The sequence below is a fragment of the Mustela erminea genome, chromosome 1 (assembly GCF_009829155.1).
Source record: "Mustela erminea isolate mMusErm1 chromosome 1, mMusErm1.Pri, whole genome shotgun sequence".
Lineage (NCBI taxonomy): Eukaryota > Metazoa > Chordata > Mammalia > Carnivora > Mustelidae > Mustela > Mustela erminea.
Window position 1 is genome coordinate 33,554,841 of NC_045614.1, and position 18,152 is coordinate 33,572,992.

An 18,152-nucleotide genomic window follows, 5' to 3' on the forward strand; every position below is an offset into this window, starting at 1 on the left:
TTAGAAAGAATACTTTGTGTTTTTTTTTTAAGACTTCACATCTGAATCTCTCAGTACATTAAAAAAAAAAAATTTTTTTTTTAAACTAGAAAACCAGAACACACTGTATTTCATTTCTGGAATAGGTCACAAGAGATGTTGTTCCTACCCAGCTAGACATGATGATTTCCAAAGTCAGGAGGGAATCTGCATTATTTCATTGCAAAGAACCTACTACTAGGGCTAAAAACAAAGCCAGCTGTACTGAATACCAAAACTTCATCCTCATTACATTTGAAATTCAATTGGTCACCTTTTTATATATATGCACCAGCATAATGCTGAATCCAATTTAGAGTTCGCTTCAGAGAAAATAAAAAATTCATTATGGCCAGCACCCTTACACGCCTACAAAGTCAAGGTCACCTTCCCTTAATAAGGGGACTCCTTAAGAGGGAACCAGAGCACTATATAAAAAGGAGGATGGTGAACACCACGTGGCGCGTCTTTAGCTGAATGGCAGGCTTGACTCTCAGGGTCATGTGGGGTGGGAGTAAACCCTTGCCAAGTTTTAACAGAAAACTGTGTCAATGGTGGCATGGTGGCCACTGTTTTAGGAAATGTCCATTTCACTTTTAGGCACTTTTCCCAACATTTGACTCAGTGCATTAAGTGATTCTGAGCAGTACCTGGAGGGATTTTTACATTTTATTATTTTAATAAGTGTTTATATTTTTAATGTGGACCAAAAGAAAAAATCTAGCTCTATTAAGTTATAGTAGTTACAATAAAGTTTACTTTTAAAATTAAAGAGAAAAAGCAATATTTTTAAAGTGATTTTTTATTTTAAAAGGCAACTATATATAATAAAAGGTAATTAATTGAATAAGAATAGTAATGGCAGTGATTAGAGTTTCTTTTTGAAAACTTATAATAAAAATGTTATTTTAAAGAATATTTCAAGTAAGTAATAGATAGTATGTTCAGATATGGACAAAGCCATAAAGGTGATTCATGAACAGCCAAAGTTTGAAAAATAAGCTTATAATCAATAATATGAAGTGACTACATGATAAAAAAATCAGCACTTCAGCACTAGAATGCCACTAAATCCACTCACCAGCACACATCTTCTAAAGGAAGGTCAGAAAGATAAATGACACAGAGTCCTTCAATAAATCCTAAGCAATGTTTGTAATTCTTTGCTTACTAAAGTAGAATTTATACATAATATCAAATCTTGCACACTGCTTCTTCCCAAGGACTCCCCCCACTGTCTAACCTCAGTACATGATTACGTAAAATACACTATATAACACAAGCACAAAAGCAAAAGGAGACAGTAACACGTTGCTCTGAATGAAACACACGGGTATTCAAGAGCTGGCTTCTACTGAGCCTTTGTTTTATAATTAAAATTTATTTTTTATTACTATTATTTCTTTAAAATATTGTGAACCATCACTTATGAATATGCACACCCACTTTCTTTGACAGTGGTGTGACCGTGTGTGTCAGCAGGAAAAACTAACCACACCTGTTAAAACATGCAGTAGACTAATGGGTACCATGTTTGATTTGAAGGACACCAGAATGAAACCTACAAAACACAATGTGGAGGCTTATGCTCAACTCAATTATCAGTTCGTTTCACAAAAGATGATGGTATCAATTTCTTCAAAACATCTGTCAGGTTTTTAACTTAAAGGTACAGGTGATGAATACAACCAACTTGGAGAAAGGCATCCCATGTATGTTTTTAGAGGCTAACATGTGTTGCAAGGAAGAATTAAGGAGCACACATATGAACCAAGACTCTTCTTGCATTTCTTTCTTTTTTTTTTTTTTTTAAAGATTTTATTTATTTATTTGACAGAGATCACAAGTAGGCAGAGAGACAGGGGGAGGCAGGCTCCCCGCTGAGCAGAGAGCTCGATGCAGGGCTCAATTCCAGGATCCTGGGATCACGACCTGAGCCTAAGGCAGAGACCCAACCCATTGAGCCACCCAGGCGCCCCAACTTCTTGCATTTCTATAGAGTTTACATCTAAGGACATCCCATATTGAAAGGAGGCCACAGTGTTGACCTTTTCGTGAACTGAAGACTATTAATGTGGTTAAGTAAGTAAAACAGCTAACTATTTAAAAAATATCTTTACATAGGAGGGAAAAAAAGGAAAGACAAACTCCAATGAATTTAATTCTAAGTCCTTCTGATCACTAATCTACCAAAGTATCATGTGTATTTTTGAGTTGGAAGTAAACAAGTCCCAGTGTCTATGTGAAGACTCCTCCACTGAAATATGGGACCAAAGGATGGGCCCCTTTATTCATAATGTTATAACTACAATTTTACAAACATAATCATTCACTTTCAGTGCCATGAAACCAAAGCAACAATCAGGAAACTATTCTCACTTGAAAAATCACTGAAAACTTAGATAACCTCAGTTTTTGACAAAAATAAATGTTTGGAAAACAAAAGTTCTACCCAAATTTGACAAATATGTGTGGATTTTCCTCAGTTTTCAAGTTCAGAATCTTTCTTAATAAATGATTAGCAGATTTCTCAATGAAGTTATAAACTCCTCCAAGCAGCCCACTTATTCATAGTTATTTCCTATTCCTGAAAATTAGTTTAAGATGGCAGACCCCCCAAAAAAGTACCTATTCTTTGGCTGACCATTCACAATGGCTATTGTCAAAGACAAACTATTGCGTGAGGAATGTCATTCAGGTTAACCTAAGGTGTAGACATGAGCGGTATCTAGCACACCAAAGCGGAAAAGAGACAGTTTATGCTTCCGAATCCTAACTGGCTCCGCGATTCTAGGCATTTAACCATTAAAGAGACAAACAAAAAGCCCTCTTTGTTCTCTTCTGTAAAACTGGCATTCTAAGAATAATTCATTTTTTAAAAATTCAGCATTTTCATTTTTTTTATTATGTTACATTAGTCACCATACAGTACTTCATTAGTTTTTGATGTAGTGTTCCATGCTTCATTGCTTGCGTACAACACCCCATGCTCCATGCAATACGTGCCCTCTCTAATACCCATCACCAAGCTAACCCATTCCCCCCACCCCATGTCCTCTGAAACCCTCAGTTTCCCAGAGTCCAGAGTTTCTCATGGTTTGTCTCCCGCTTTTATTCCCCACCTGTCCTTCATTTTCCCCCTCCTTCTCCTGAATACCTCCTTTCTATCTAGAGCACCTGTTTGGAGGATAAAAGGAGATGGTCCACTGAAAGCCTCTAACCTACACCAAAGTCTGCTACTACACCGAGCCTTGAGGACTGCTACTTAATGTTCACAGCTTGTTTCTAATCTCTCAAAGGAGCTCATTCCACCGTGTTGGAAGGATTAACAAGACATTGTGTCTCAGGTGCCTGCCACAAGATAACTCAATACTCTTCCTTTACTCTTGTAAAGGAACAAGCAAAAGAACTTGCCAATGATGAAAGAGCCTGGGGCAAGGTTTTAACCCTCAGTCTAATACACCCTCTGTGAGACAGAAATGACAGCCTGAGTGACCCCAGGATTATTGTGAATATCAAATTATTTAACTTTCTCAAAGGTACCGTGTAAACTATAAGGGGTTATAAATGGGAACCGGTGCAATTACTTAAATCCCTCCAGCATTTCTTATTACCCATATTGCCTACAAATGTTACAGAAAAGCTTATTTCTAGGAGTTCTCTAACTACAGGGAGTTCAACTTTCCTTCACAGATACATTTTTCCCCCATGTATTCTAAAAAATCATTTGAATTACTCCCTAATATAAAAATGGAGGTTTTTTTTTTTAATTTAAAAGACTTTATTTATTTGACAGAGAGAGCACAAGCAGGCAGAGCAAGAGGCAGAGGGAGAGGGAGAAGCAGACTCCCCGCTGAACAGAGAGCCCAATACAGGGCTCGATCCCAGGACCCTGGGATCATGACCTGAGCCGAAGGCAGGTGCTTAACCCACTAAGTCACCAAGGCACCCCAAAAATGGATTGTTTCTGATTAAAATCTGGATATACTGAGAAGTGCTACACAACAAAGCATAAGCTCTGGTTCCTTGGATTCTGTCCATTCCAGGCAATGTTGATGACAAGTGTGTGACCATGGCCAATTCACCTGGAACACACTCGTTGCATTAAGGATTTCTGCAGAGAAGCTGTTCTCTTACCCTGGGTGCGTCCCTGTCCTTGCCAGGCCAACATCTTGGCCCCAGTCAAGAAGAGCCTCCCGAAGGCTGATGCAATGTGAAACCATGGGCGTACAAAGGGACTGGGGCACAGCAGCGAGGGGAGAAAACCTAAAACTTCAACAAAACAGCTTTGGTAAGTCACGGATTGGTCTTAGTGATGTGATTCTGGGTGAATGTGGTTTTGGTCCCCGGACTTGTGGTGGGTGGGGTTATGCCGAAATCCCATGTTGCCTTCACCATGGGATGGGCAAGATGGGTGGTGCACTTGCCATCGGCCAGTCACCACGGGTTCCACTGCCTCGACCCGCCCTCTTCACTTTCCAAGTCTAGCTGCCTGGCCCTGGGCAGGTCCCACACAACTCATCAAGTCTCCACACTGGTCCGCACTGGGCCACACCTAGCCACGGTAGACCGCAAACTTACAGATGGTACAGACAAGAGACTCCCTGTGAGGAATACACGTGGCACGTAATGCTATTAAAGAAAAATCATATGAAGAATTATAAGTGATTAAAAAATTAATTTGGGTTATCACCTAGCAGGCTCCACAGCTTCTGGGAGACACGAGCCTGACTGTCGTGTAGTCTCCACGTTAGCCAACACACACTTCCTGAGGTGGCCAGGCTCGCTCCCAAGTGGGAATGCATGTGTCTCTACAGCTATTTTCAAAACCGGCTCTACAGTAAAACTTAACACGGATGGTGGATGGGGAGGGAGGAGAGGGCAAGGGAAGACAGAAGAGGAAGCTGCTGCTGGCCTTAACTAACAGACACAATCTTTGGCCATGACCAAGCCTAAGAAAATATTTTCTGACATGCATTTAAAAATTAATGGGGACAGCAAATCAATTTTTAGAGCTTGATAAAATATTTAAGGAGGACCGTAACCCTGAGTTTTAAGCCAGAATGAATCAAATCTATATGACCTCTCACTTTGTACAAGTTTAGTATTCATTCATTTCCCTAAAGAGAACTTTTTTTTGGGGGGGGGGCGGGGGGAGGCAGGCACCATGCTAGACAGTAGAAATAAGATGGAAAGAGGGGACTAAAACGTGATCTTCACAAATGCTCTGTGTGGCCTACGTCAGTTTTCTTAAATGTCATGCAAACCATAAAGTTTAATTGCAATGGAGACTCTGGTTGAGTGGGTCGCAAAAGGGCCCAAGATTCTGAATTTCTAGCTAGGACTCACCAGCGAGGAGCACTGGACCACCCCTAGCATAGACAGCAGAGGGAACCAGGTCACAGAAAACCATTCCTCTTTAGTAGATGAGGAACGCGGAGGCCAACAGCGGCAGAAATGCCTGCCTTAAGAGTCAGGTCTGGACCTGGCTGGTCCAGGGTAAACAGTGCTCGGGTTCTTTGGACGCCGGTCTGTAATTCCACATGGGAGGTGGGTGGAGCAAGGGACACTTGTCTGTCTTCTTCCTACGGAACATGGTTTTGATAATAAGCAGAACAGCACGGTAGTGAGTGCTGACATCCTGGAATCCATAGTATGCGTCTTCGATGGGGCAATATCGCCTCCAAGGACGCAAAAATGGGTTTGATTCTTCGGGGTGTGGAAGGATAAAAAACGCCTTCCTCTTTCTATGTGTAAAACGCAGAGGTACACAGAGTCCAGAAGGCCACAGACATCCCGCTTACCTGTTTTTGCCTAGCCTCAGGGTCATGCCACCAACCACCTGCTTGTCCTCAGAGACTGTACCTCTGACCCCCCCCCCCACTAGATCAAAGCTGCCCTGAAGTGTCCTCGGGAAACCATGTGCCTCTCCTTCCCGATGCCCTTTGCTGTAATTATCACACAGCTGAGTTTGCCAATATCTGTCTTTACCTCCAGACCACAAGCACCAGGAGAGCAGCGACCACATCTGCTTGTGGACCACGTTTCCAGGCCTGAGGCAGTGCCAGCACAGGCTGGCATGAGGAATTCTTTGGGAATGAGTCAATCCACAGGTAGGGACAGCACACAGGAACGCCAGCCCGGGATGCGCCTCCACACCTCTCTTGCGGATCTGGTTTTTTTTTTTTTTAAGAGCATGACTCACCGCAGCCTCTTCCCAGTCCATCAAAATCACATCTCGCTGACTTCGGATCCGCGCTATTTCACTTTCCGCTTGCTTGCTCAGCACATGATGGTATCATTCCTACAAACGCCCATCACTTTCTTTTTACTCTTCCCTGGCTTACCTGCTCCACCCCACGGAACCATGATTTGCACGCAAAGAAGGACAGTAAGCCACTGTCCTCTAATGAGAAGTTTGTTCTTAACACTGCCGTCTGGCTTTACACAGAAGACTAAAGAGGGTGATATAATTCAATAGCTTTGTGACCCTAAGCAAGGTAAGGGACCTCTCTCTTCACAGCCTCAGTTCTTATGGTATAAAGACAAGAACAGCACTCATCCAGCAGGTTTTTTTTGAGTGATGGACTCAGATACTACATACAAAGTACTTCACCATTGTGCTGGGAACAATGTTCACATGTAATGAACCCTAGCAGTCTTAAGTGCCACCTACTGTTGGAGGCCAGTATGAGCTCTAAAACACAGAAGAGGGTACTGGTGTCACAATGTATACTGAAAGCACAACCGTGACTAACATTTATCTTGACTGTGCACCTGTCATGTCACTACCCATACATTCACTTACTCTCATCTTTATTAATAATCCTATGGGGAAAAAAAAAGACATTAGTAGTCCCATTTTCAGATGAAGAGGAGATTCACACAACATGTAAACGATGACTGGCACTTGCACACCCACTTGTCTGTCCCCAACATCGATGATGTCAACTCAGAGGAATCTCTAAGGATCTCAAAGCAGGGAGTGGAGCAAAACTACCCTGATAGCAGCCTCTCCAGCTTCATATGCCGAGGAACAGCCAATTGCAGCACAGATTCCCTTTGGTTACTTTCATTATCAAAAGAGAACATTCCACGGTGGAGTTTGCCAACAGAGCTTATCACGACAGACGGCTTCCAAGGCCTGCCAAAGAACAGGACTCCAGACCGTCTCATTCTCCTCAATGACAAACAAGAACTCTCTTCACTCCTGCTTTATCTCTGTGTCCCCAAAAAGTATACTCTTGGCAGCTGCTTTTTGGTAGACCTTCTAGGAAGCAAAACAGTAACATTATTGAAGGCTGACATCCCTCTCCCTCATTGACATGCAGAAATATGCAACCCATAACTCCAATTTGAAATGTCACACTGGCGCCGTACTTCCATGCTGGGGGAAAACCTTTGCGTTGTCTAAAGTGTGTAATCAGCCTCTTCTACCCAGAGGCATTTGTAAAACAGGCATGTTTGGAACCACGCCCACTGAATAGTTCATCCCTTGTAAACCCTCTCCTAGAGAAGTCCCAAGGGCTGGCTGAAGCAGCAACCTGTCTCTCTGAGTGAAAATGTCAACAAGAAGAAAAAAAAAAAGAAAGAAAGAAAGAAAGAAAAGCAAAAGCAAAGCAAGGCAAGGAGAGATGGTGCAGCTGATTTATTTTAAGCACCATATCCAATAAATTTGTTCATTGCCACAATTAGGAAGTCGGGCCAAGGAGGAAAGACACATTTATTTCTCTTTTCTTGGCCTTGATGTCAAATCTATCTAATGACAGAATGAGGCGTTGGTTCAAATTGCAAAGCCGAGATCAGTTATGAGCTCCACTAATAACTTCTGTGCTTTGTGAGGGACAATAGTTAGACTGCTTATAGAGACAGGTGGAACCTCGTTGGAGTAAATCCAACTCTTGGTATTAGAACTGGCGGTGCGTGGAAAGTTCCATCATGCTTTCCCAAGCCCCACCACCGAAACTGCCCTTTTCCAGTTTCTTATCTCAGCAAATGGTACCAGCATCTATCCAGTTAAGTAAGACAGAAACTAAGAGTCATCCTAGGATGACTACCGTCACGTGCATCTTCTACTCCTTCTTACGATAACTGATCCATTGCCAAGTCCAGCTTTTTAATCACAAAAATATCTTAAGATTCAGTCCACTCATCATTACCACCGCCATCACCATCACAGCCCAAAGCTAACTCCATCTAGGGTTGCCAGAGAAAATGCAAAACTAGATGTTCTATTGTTTTATGTGTTAAATCTAGCTATCTAACTCCAGCTCAACCATTAGAGCTCACTCCAATTATTACTTCTACAGGAAAAGCTTTTCCCCATTCCACAGAGATCAAATCTTCCCAACCTATAGTCTCTGCTACAGACCCTAGCGCACTCACAACTGTACACATATGTCTGTGATTATTTGAATATTGAGCCTTGTGCTCTACAAGACCTAGGAGGGCAATGATCATATCCAGTTTTGTTCAGCATTTTTAATGAATAAACAACTGGTGAAACAAACCAGGCATACAGTCTACAAAAGAGGTGTCCATTTCCAAGAGGCAGAATGGGAAATACTGGCATCCCGGTCCTGCCTGGGACATGACTTGGGTGATGGGCTTTTGGCCAGGCTTTGTCCCAATTCCCTTTAGTGCTTTAGACCAGTCTCTCCCAGGACCTCAGTTCTGTCTTCACAGGAAATGACCCCACCTCACTCCCAGCTTTAAAATCCTAGAACCCTGCAACTCTAAACCCCGAACACATATGGACGGTTACCCAGCCCTGAGGTTTTGTTGCCTTATTCTACTTGTCTGCCATTTTACACGTCACTGAATGCATCCACAAAAGAAGATCCACCACTGCTCTGCAGTAACATGCTCTTTGGGAGGATTTGAAATTATCCATTTTAAAGGAGCTTAACTCTTAAACATGCACTTAGCTCCCTGAAGTCAGCTGAGTGAGAGGGGAGGCTCCTTCTCGAGTAGGTGCTCACCCTTCTCTGCAGAAGCTTTTGTTCTAGAGCAGTGCTGTAAAACACAGCACCCACCAGACACCTGTGACTATTTAAAGTTAAATTAGTTTAAATTAAACTAAATCTAAAATTCAGTTTCTCAGTCACAATAGCCACCTGTGGCTAGTGGCCGCCATATCAGGTGGCTTAGAACCCCGAACATTTCCATTACTGAAGAAAGTTCTGTTACATTGCCCTGGTTCTAAAGAAAGCAGGGCATGTCTCTTTGTCCCTCCTTCTCTAGGACCAACGTTCTGACCTTCTCTCGGGTTCATCCCACTTGCTCTCTCTGGATTCAAGCCTCGAGGCCAGTGCAGACTTTCAAACTCAAACAATGTCCCTGAGTCTCTCACTTGAAACCATGAGGTCCTCTGACAAGCTTCAGTAACTGTCCCTTCCACAAGGGGGTCTCCTCTGATGGGAGATGAGAAGTTGTGCCCTTGCCGTATGTTTCTGAAGCACCCTATTTCCCTTCTCGGAACACACATCGCTTCTCTTGAAATTGTTCCATTTGCTTCATAACACTGAGGGGCTGCAGAAGACGGACCCTGGGGCTAGGCAGCCCGGGTTTGGACTCAGCTCTATTCCCGGCTCCCCATGTGAACTTAGAAAAGATAATTGGCCTCTCTGGGCCTCATGCTCTTCTTCCGTAAAATGAGGAATCAACTGTACCTACCTCCCAGGACTGCTGGGTAATTAAGTGAGCTGGGGCATATCACACACTTTGAAGAGCACCCAACACATAGTTTATGCCAGACAAGTGCTGGCAAAAATAAATAACTAAAAAGCACAGCATCTTCAAAGGCAGGGCTGCTTTGGTCTTCTGTCCCATATATCACACCTCAGGCCACGAAATGACACCTGAGGCAAAGCGAATGCTCCATTACTACTTGTTGAATTGAACAGTGTACGCGTAGACAGGCTTGCTTGAACCCCGTACTGCCGGGAACGTGCTAGTCCTATTCAGAGCAGTGCTAGTGAGCTATCTGTGCAGGGATGCTCACTGCCGCCATGTTCACAAAGTACCCAAAATGGCGGGGCGGGGGTAACATCCTACACGTCCACCTGCAGGGGGCGGGTCGGCATACACTGGGATACCCCACAGCATTTTGAAAGAGCAAGATAGAACTGCATGAGGCGATGTGGAAAGATTTCCAAGACACGTGAAGTAGGAAGGACAAGAATAGAGGGAAATGATCGGGAGTCCACAGGTGCATGCCCAGTGTGTGTATGGTTTCTGAATCCCTGCACTAGACCCCTTCACCGTGGCCCCCGATGGGGAGGAAGGGAAGCAACTTGGACTTAAGTATGTTGACATTCTTTACTATAGAGAGGATTCCATCACGTACGTTTATTACTTTTACTGAAAATGAGCAAAGTGGCTTGCATTAAAGCGTGTTGTGGGGGTGCCTGGCTCAGTTGGAGCCAGCCAGGCAGCCCCAGTGGCATGAATAGCACACAACTCTTCACCTCAGGGTCATAAGTTTGAAACCCACATTGGGTGGAGGGATCACTAAAATAAATAAATAAGAAAAAAGTCTTTTCCTCTCTGGAACCAGGACAGGGCAAGAGAGAAAAATCCAAACAGGAAAAAAAGACAGTGAATACCTGGGAAGTAAATAAAGATGTTTTACTGGCAAATGCCCTGGTTTACTGTCGAGGGGGAGGGGGAGGGGTTGCACCATGGTGGCACTTTCGGACCACGGTGTGTGTAAATCTAAGAGCTGACCCTGATGGAGAGCTTACATGGGTCAGACACTGTGCTCAGCTCTTTCCAATTATTGTCTCATTTAACCCTACCTGTGAGGAAGCGCTATTATTATCCTCATTTCCGCAAAGGGAAAAGGGAGACACAGAGCATTAAGCGACTTGCTGGAGGGCACACAGCTCCACTGCAAAGGGGCTGAAATTCCATCTCAGGCAGGGCGTCAGGCCAGCCTGCACGTTTGTTAGTGTCCAACAGACAGAGCCGTCGGGGCCCGTCCAAGGGAGGCAAGGGCAGAGGAAGTTCTCTAAAGGTCTAGCCAGCCCTATTCCTTGAATGGTATCTGGCATTTCATAAAAATTCCATTTTGCTTCAAACTTATGAAAGTCAACATAATACACTTCAGTGGGTTCCAAAAATGTATGAGCTCTTTCATATGGTGGGGAAATTATACAGCTAAAAGGTCAAAGGCTGACAAACACAGAACAATCAAATGGCTGAAAAACGGACTGGGTTATTAATGCTGGGCATGAGAAGATCTCAACTCCAAAACAACGCAGCAACGCTCAGAAAAAGACGGTTCTATACGAGACGATTGGACACTCTCTGAAAAACGTTTCCCTGTTGCTACCTACCATGAAGTTAGGTCAAAGTACAGATGAGTTATTTCTACAACTTTGTAGTTACATTCGGGATATTCTCCTTGGGGTTTGCGGGTAAGAGTATGAGGATGTGAAAGTCAGACTGAGTTGGGTTTGGTTCTAGGCTCCAGCATTCCAGAAGCAGTGGTACAACCTTGAACATGTCCCTAAATGCTACTTGGTCTCAGCTAATCCATCTGAAAACTCTGTGATAACAGTTACCTCTGCCCAAGTGATACAATTAATTGGGAAACAAAGTAACTCCGCCTCTATGTCATTTGTAATAGAAACAACTGGAGAGAATGACTTTCTCTTCCTTGTTTCCCAGACAAGTTGTCCACACCACGTGCTTCACTTTTCCAATTCAACACATACTCTTTGGCATTGCACAACCACTCTCACCCTCAACCTTTCCAAAAACGCAATTTTTTTTTTTAAACATTAAGGGATTCAAGCTCCCCAGATGGGCATAATAACAGATTCCAAATAAGAACAATTCACTTTCTGCTAATGAAAGAGGATTCACATTTGCCCTATTCTGGGCCACGTGAATTTTTAACTAGATTTGCATTTGCAAGACAACCTTGAAGAAGCTCCTGGAGAGTCCACTTAGCCTCCTTCCCTCCCCTCACTGTAGGCTTTAGTGAATTTTCCTTGCGCTGGGTTTTCGCAGACCCCCTCCCAGTTTCCCAGCCACCAGTCAAATCGCAACACTTTAAGGAAACTGAGACAATTGATAATTAGCAATGCACTCAAGGGATATACTCCTGAATTCACAATCAGAAATTTGATTAACATCTAAACACAGCCCAGAGTATATTCACAATTTGGAAATGAGCAGTAGGTACAAAGATAATGCTCTTCCTCCCAACCCCCTCCAAAAAATATCAAACCATAATCAGTATAACTAAAATCCATGACCATTACTTAACCGTTAGCCACTGCCTGGAGAAAGGGCTATTATCATATCAAGCTATAATATCCCTAATAAAATAATAGTCCACTTTGTACGTACATTTTGTTTTTAACAAAAAGAAAACAAACTACTACTTGAAAATGTCCTTATGATCACCAAGTAAATCACCTCTTGAAAATGTCCCTGTGATCACCAAATAAATCCAAATGTTAAAAGACTGTAAAGAAGTACACACAATAATTTGACCAAGTTAATAATCTGACCTACTAAATTGTATATTATGCTCTTCTGTCTCAAATTATAACACTCAAAAGAGCAATCAAGCTACAATATTGTTTTCAGAAAATGTACGTTGACTTTCTTCCCTACATTTGGCTTTGACCCTGCTATCCCATCTGGGGGATCTCATCCTATAGACTTATTTGCACTTGTGTGAAATGATTTATGCCTGTGATTCAACACAGTAGTGTTGTGAAATATTAAAAATCTTTATCCAATGGGATAAATAGTTAAATAAATCATGGCCATGCTGATAAAAAGAGATTACACAGCCATTTAAAAAACAAAACAATTCAAGTGCTCTATTACTGAAACTGTAAAGAACTATAGGACACTGTTAAAAGACCAAGGTGCCAAACATCATGTATTGTATACTACCTTTTTTACAAAATAGGGAAGAAATAAGAGCACATGCAGAGAACACACGTTTATGTACACACATGGCACAGGTGTCCTTGTATTTACATAAAGAAATTTCAGAAGGGTGAGCAAAAACTCACGGCACTGGATGTAATATGGAGAGAAAGGAGAATCTGAAATTAGGCAGATAAAGATAGATATACAAAAGAGATTACTTATTTCATACTTTTGAGATATTGTGCTTCATGAACCATATATATATGTATTATCTATTCAAAAAATACATTAAAAATCAATTAGTGCTTTAAAAAAATGAAATTCTATTCCTTCAAGATTAAAAGTGATACAATTAACTGGGAAACAAAGTAACTCCGCCTCTATGTCATTTGTAATAGAAACAACTGGAAAGAATGACTTTCTCTTCCTTATTTCCCAGACAAGTTGTTGTCAAAACAAACAAACAAACAAGCAAAAAACAACTACCTGTAAGGTCATATTTTGAAATTGACCATGGTTCTTTTCCCACTTTTTTTTCTTTTTTCTTTTTTTAAAAGATTTTATTTATTTATTTGACAGACAGAGATCACAAGCAGGCAGAGAGGCAGGCAGAGAGAGAGAGGAGGAAGGAGGCTCCCCGCTCAGCAGAGAGCCCAATGCGGGGCTTGATCCCAGGACCCTGGGATCATGACCTGAGCCAAAAGCAGAGGCTTTAACCCACTGAGCCACCCAGGCACCCCTCTCTTTTTTCTAATACCATGCAAGCCCATACCTCACAACAACACACACACACACACACACACACACACACACATATGTACAGTCTTCAATTAATAAAGAAGAACCCTCTTGGAGAAAAAAAAGAGCCTCCAAACTATTTTTAAACTATTTTTAAAGAGTGCCACAAAGCCTTACACCACATATTTTTTCCATCTTAGTAAGGTGAACTGCAGTCTCCTACCGTTGATCAGACTCCGCTAGTTCACAAAACACTCCTGCCTGCAGAGCTCTGGTGCCTCACCAGTGCCCAGGACAGAGGCAGCCTCACGGCCCTCACACAGATACACTCACCTTCATAGGTGCCAACTTCCAGAAGGGTCCCGCTCTGCTCGAGGTCCAAGAACTCCTTCACAGTCAGAAAGTTATAGTCCACGCCAGGCACTTCTCCTTCTCTGGGAGATCGGGTTGTGCCTGCAGCCGACAAGACAGATACACAAGACACCATCAGTCCATGAAAACAGGAAGCTCCCCATTCGGTTGTAATTGGAATAACCTGTTCTGTAAGCTGGACAGCCTAAGCCTACCCACCCATCTGCCCAGACAGGGACCTGGTAAGGACAACTTTTTTTCTAACAGCACAGCAGCCTCACTTCCACCCTCTCATGCTTGTGACCTTTGGATGGGAGCAAGAGCCATCCAAGCACTGCTGGGTAGCCTGGGGTGAGTTTTTATCATTTCTTAAAATGCACTGAATGAAAAAGGCAAGTGGGATTTTAGACAGACAACATTCACCATCAGCAGCTTTTACGACTCCAGTAGATACTAAAAAGTTATCCACCTTAAGCTCACAGCCTAAGGGGTTTATATTTTTAACAAAGGCCTCAAAATTCCTGTGTTTTGAAGGATATCCGGCAAGTTCCACTGTAATAAGCCCTTTGAAGAAAATGACACCCACTGCATAAACACATCACCAGAGAAATGCAATTGCCCAAGATCAGTGGTTGGCTATCTCCCAGGGATTAAAATGCTGCTGCTCTCGGTGTAATTAATAGGTTTGATGAAAAGAGGCCACCCGTAAGTTCTGACGGGAGAGAAGGGGCACTGAATTTGCTAGAAAATTCTCCCCTTGAGCATGATCATTCTCTCAATGACTAATAAATACAACAATTCTTCTTATGAATAATGTAGGGTCTCTAGGGGATTTGAGTCACCCAGCTCAGGTGCTAGGCTCTGTGCCTCTCTTTTAGCCTGATCTCAACCAAAAGTGTAGAAGTAGTGTGGAAGGAATATGATTTACACACAAACCGAGAACAGAAAACAAATCAAGAAGCAATTATGTGGTGTGTGCAAGGAACCTCTGTTAAATACTATAAAGCCTCAAAAAAGAGCAAAACACAGGATTTCTGCTCTCACATTCAAGTTAGGTAATATGATCCACATAACTTGCTTTGCAAAGCACCATACCTATGCTGCTCTAAGGTCGATGTTTTCCTACATAATAAGCAGGGATTTTTCAATATTCCTAAGGACTTAATAAGCAAGGATTTCCCCCTAAAACTTTAAAGCAATTCAGTAACCAGCTGTATGTGCCTTGTGGCTCTAATGTTCTCTCAACATTTGTCTATGAGAATGATCATGTCTGCACACCTAACGGTACCATCCAGCATTTCTCTTAAGTCAAAAAAACAAAACAAAGCCAACCACCAAAAAACCAAAAAAATCCCCCAAACCAAAAACAAGCCCCTCAACACTTGTTGCACACTTAACTCAAGATAAATACATTTTAAATGAGCCTGGTTTTTTTAATATCTGAAATCAGAGCTTTATAAATAGCCTCAAATTCCCCATGGTATGGTTGTATTGCATACGTTTGCTTTTCTGGAGCTTTCCGCTAAAGAAGCTGCTTGTATCTGAAGTCCACTCTTGTACGATTTCCTGATTTGTTCCTATTTCGGGCTCCCCCGACAGTTGATGACAAGCCCTTTCAGGTAGCTTACAATTTTTAAATTGACATCTTCGATGTCAGACACATAACAGGTACTGCATTAACACAGAGAATACCAGAAACTGTAGCTGAGCAGGTGTCTGAAGTGGAAATGGTAAGTTCAAGGCTTACCACTCCTCCCCACTTGTGGTCTTAGCAACTTAGGTCCTTGGCTTCTGTTATTACTCGGTTTCCTGTGACACAGGGATAATAATGGTACATGCACTATAGATTTGCTGTGTGTACTGAATGAAATCAATCTTTTAGAAGACATAGCGCAATAATCATCAGCACATACGATAGTTTATGTCATTGTTAAAATGAAATGAGTTGACAGGATGCTACAGTTCAAAGGCTATATATATATTTATATATATATACACATACACATATATATAGGAAAGGGGCAAGGCAGGGGCAATATATATATAATATATATTATATATATATTTATATCTCATTACATCTCTCACTAGGCTTTTTTTTTTTTTTTTTCAGTAACTATTTATTGAGGTCCCAATTCATGCTGGACACCAGTGCAGGCACTGGGGAAACACTGAAAAACAAGACAAAGCCCCTACCCTAGTGAAATTTACATTTTACTATGAAAGACAGAAAACACATGTGTGTGAGTATAACAAAATTTCAGGTGGAAATCACCATAGGAAACATAGGTTAAAGTGTCTCAGAGCAATATAGGTTAAAGGGCTTAAAAATATCTCAGAAGAAGGAAGTCTGCCAGGGAGGAGGGAAGCTCTTTCAGGATGGGGATTAGGGAAAGCCTGGCTAAGGAGGTACCACCCAAATGGAGAGCCCTGCCAAGGGGACGGGAAAGCATTCCGGGCAGGCGGAAGGGCCAAGAACTCTGAGGCAGGAAGAGGCAAAGAGGCCAGAGGAATAGTGACAGAGTAATGGAAAAGGGTTAAGGAAAGCCATAGCAAACACTTCATATTTTATCCCAAGGAAGATGAGAAGCCACTGGAGGGTTTTCAGCTGAGGGGTAGGGGGAGGTGTTTGTGCTAGGATTCATTTTTAAAAGATCATTGAGGGGCGCCTGGGTGGCTCAGTGGGTTAAAGTCTCTGCCTTCAGCTCGGGTCATGATCCCAGGGTCCTGGGATGAGCCCTGCATCAGGTTCTCTGCTCAGCGGGGAGCCTGCTTCCCCCTCTCTCTGCCTGCCTCTCTGCCTACTTGTGATCTCTGTCTGTCAAATAAATAAATAAAATTTAAAAAAAAATCATTGAGCTTGACAGAGAACAGGCTTTGGGCAGAGCAGGGGGAGGTGGGCACAAACAGAAGCAATGAGATCAGCGAGGTGGTGATTACAGGGTCCATGGGAGAGAAAATCAGGTCGTGGTCAAGAAGAATAGGGCAGAGCTAGTAAGAAACCATCAGATTTCTATCATACATTGTGACTATTTCAAACAGCTGTGACACAGTCCACAAGATGGACGTATTACACTAATCAAGCCACAAGGGGTCTACATTCTGAAGACAGAGCTTGTTGATGGGAGTGGATGGAGTGTCTAAGAAAAACAGAGCAATAAAGACTGACATCCCGTTCTTTGACCTGGGCAAACGGCCTTGTGCCCTTCATAGAAATCAAGGAGACAAGGGAGGAAGTGGTTCTTAGGGGAAAAACATTCATTTAAACATTCATTAAAGTTTCTCAGAGCAATACACGTTGAAGGGTTTAAAAGAATCTTGGAGGAAGGAAGCGTTCGCTTCGGGACATGTGAAGTCTGGGATGCCTATTAGACACCTAGATGCAGAAGGCTGTGTACAGCTGACCAGGTAAGTCTGAAGGTCGGCGTGCAGGTTGGGACATAAAATTGAGAGTGATCAGTAAACCACTGGCATCTGAAGGTAAAGAGAACAGAAATAATCTTAGAGGGAGGGGTAGTATACGAAATGAAAGCAAAAGTTGGGATTGAACACTTAAAACCCTGTAATTTTCAGAAACAGGGAATGGAAGCACCTCAAAGGAGACTAGGAGGTAGCAGTCAGCAAGGCAGGGGCAAAAGAAAAGGGTGTGATGTCCTGGAGTCAAGTGAAAAAAGCCATTTAGCCTGCTACTGGGAAAACACAGTCTATAGCATATTGGGAAATCCCAGTGTGGGGCAAGAAGAGAAACTCTTTGAAACTTGCTTTGAGGGGATCTGTCCTAAATGTGTTCAACCCGGCAACTCAGCCTCCACACCAAAATTCCATTACCTGCCTCTATCTCCTATCCCCAGCCCCACCCCCTAAAAGATAAAGATAAATAAAACCAACAAAAGATTTGTTAGGTTTTTAAAGTCTTCTGAAACCAGACAATGGTTTTTTGGTGGTTCCCCCCACCCCGCCCCGCCTCCTTGTTGAGCCAACTTCTCTTTCCTGTGTCTTTCAACCATGTTTTTAGAACCCATCTGTCATACTTTAAAGACAACAGTCACTCCTGCGTCTTAATTTCCTGAAAGGATTCAAAATTATGAAGACCTTCAAAAATGCTACATTTTAGAAGAAAACATGAAACTCGTAGATACCATTTTCCC

The 18,152-nt window shown here is 42.5% G+C and overlaps 1 protein-coding gene across 19 annotated transcripts in view; it reads right to left on the bottom strand.

Moving 5' to 3' along the window:
• The window catches only part of MAGI1 (membrane associated guanylate kinase, WW and PDZ domain containing 1), a 631,665-nt gene that overhangs the window by 112,312 nt on the left and 501,201 nt on the right, over window positions 1–18,152 (bottom strand). For 18 of the 19 annotated variants that reach the window (XM_032359452.1, XM_032359374.1, XM_032359366.1 and 15 more), the window contains exon 3: window positions 13,987–14,106. In XM_032359452.1, coding sequence (XP_032215343.1) covers window positions 13,987–14,106 — 120 coding nt within the window. Of the gene's footprint in view, window positions 1–13,986; window positions 14,107–14,223; window positions 14,243–18,152 lie in introns of those variants that run through there. The other variant, XM_032359412.1, reaches the window with a different exon arrangement.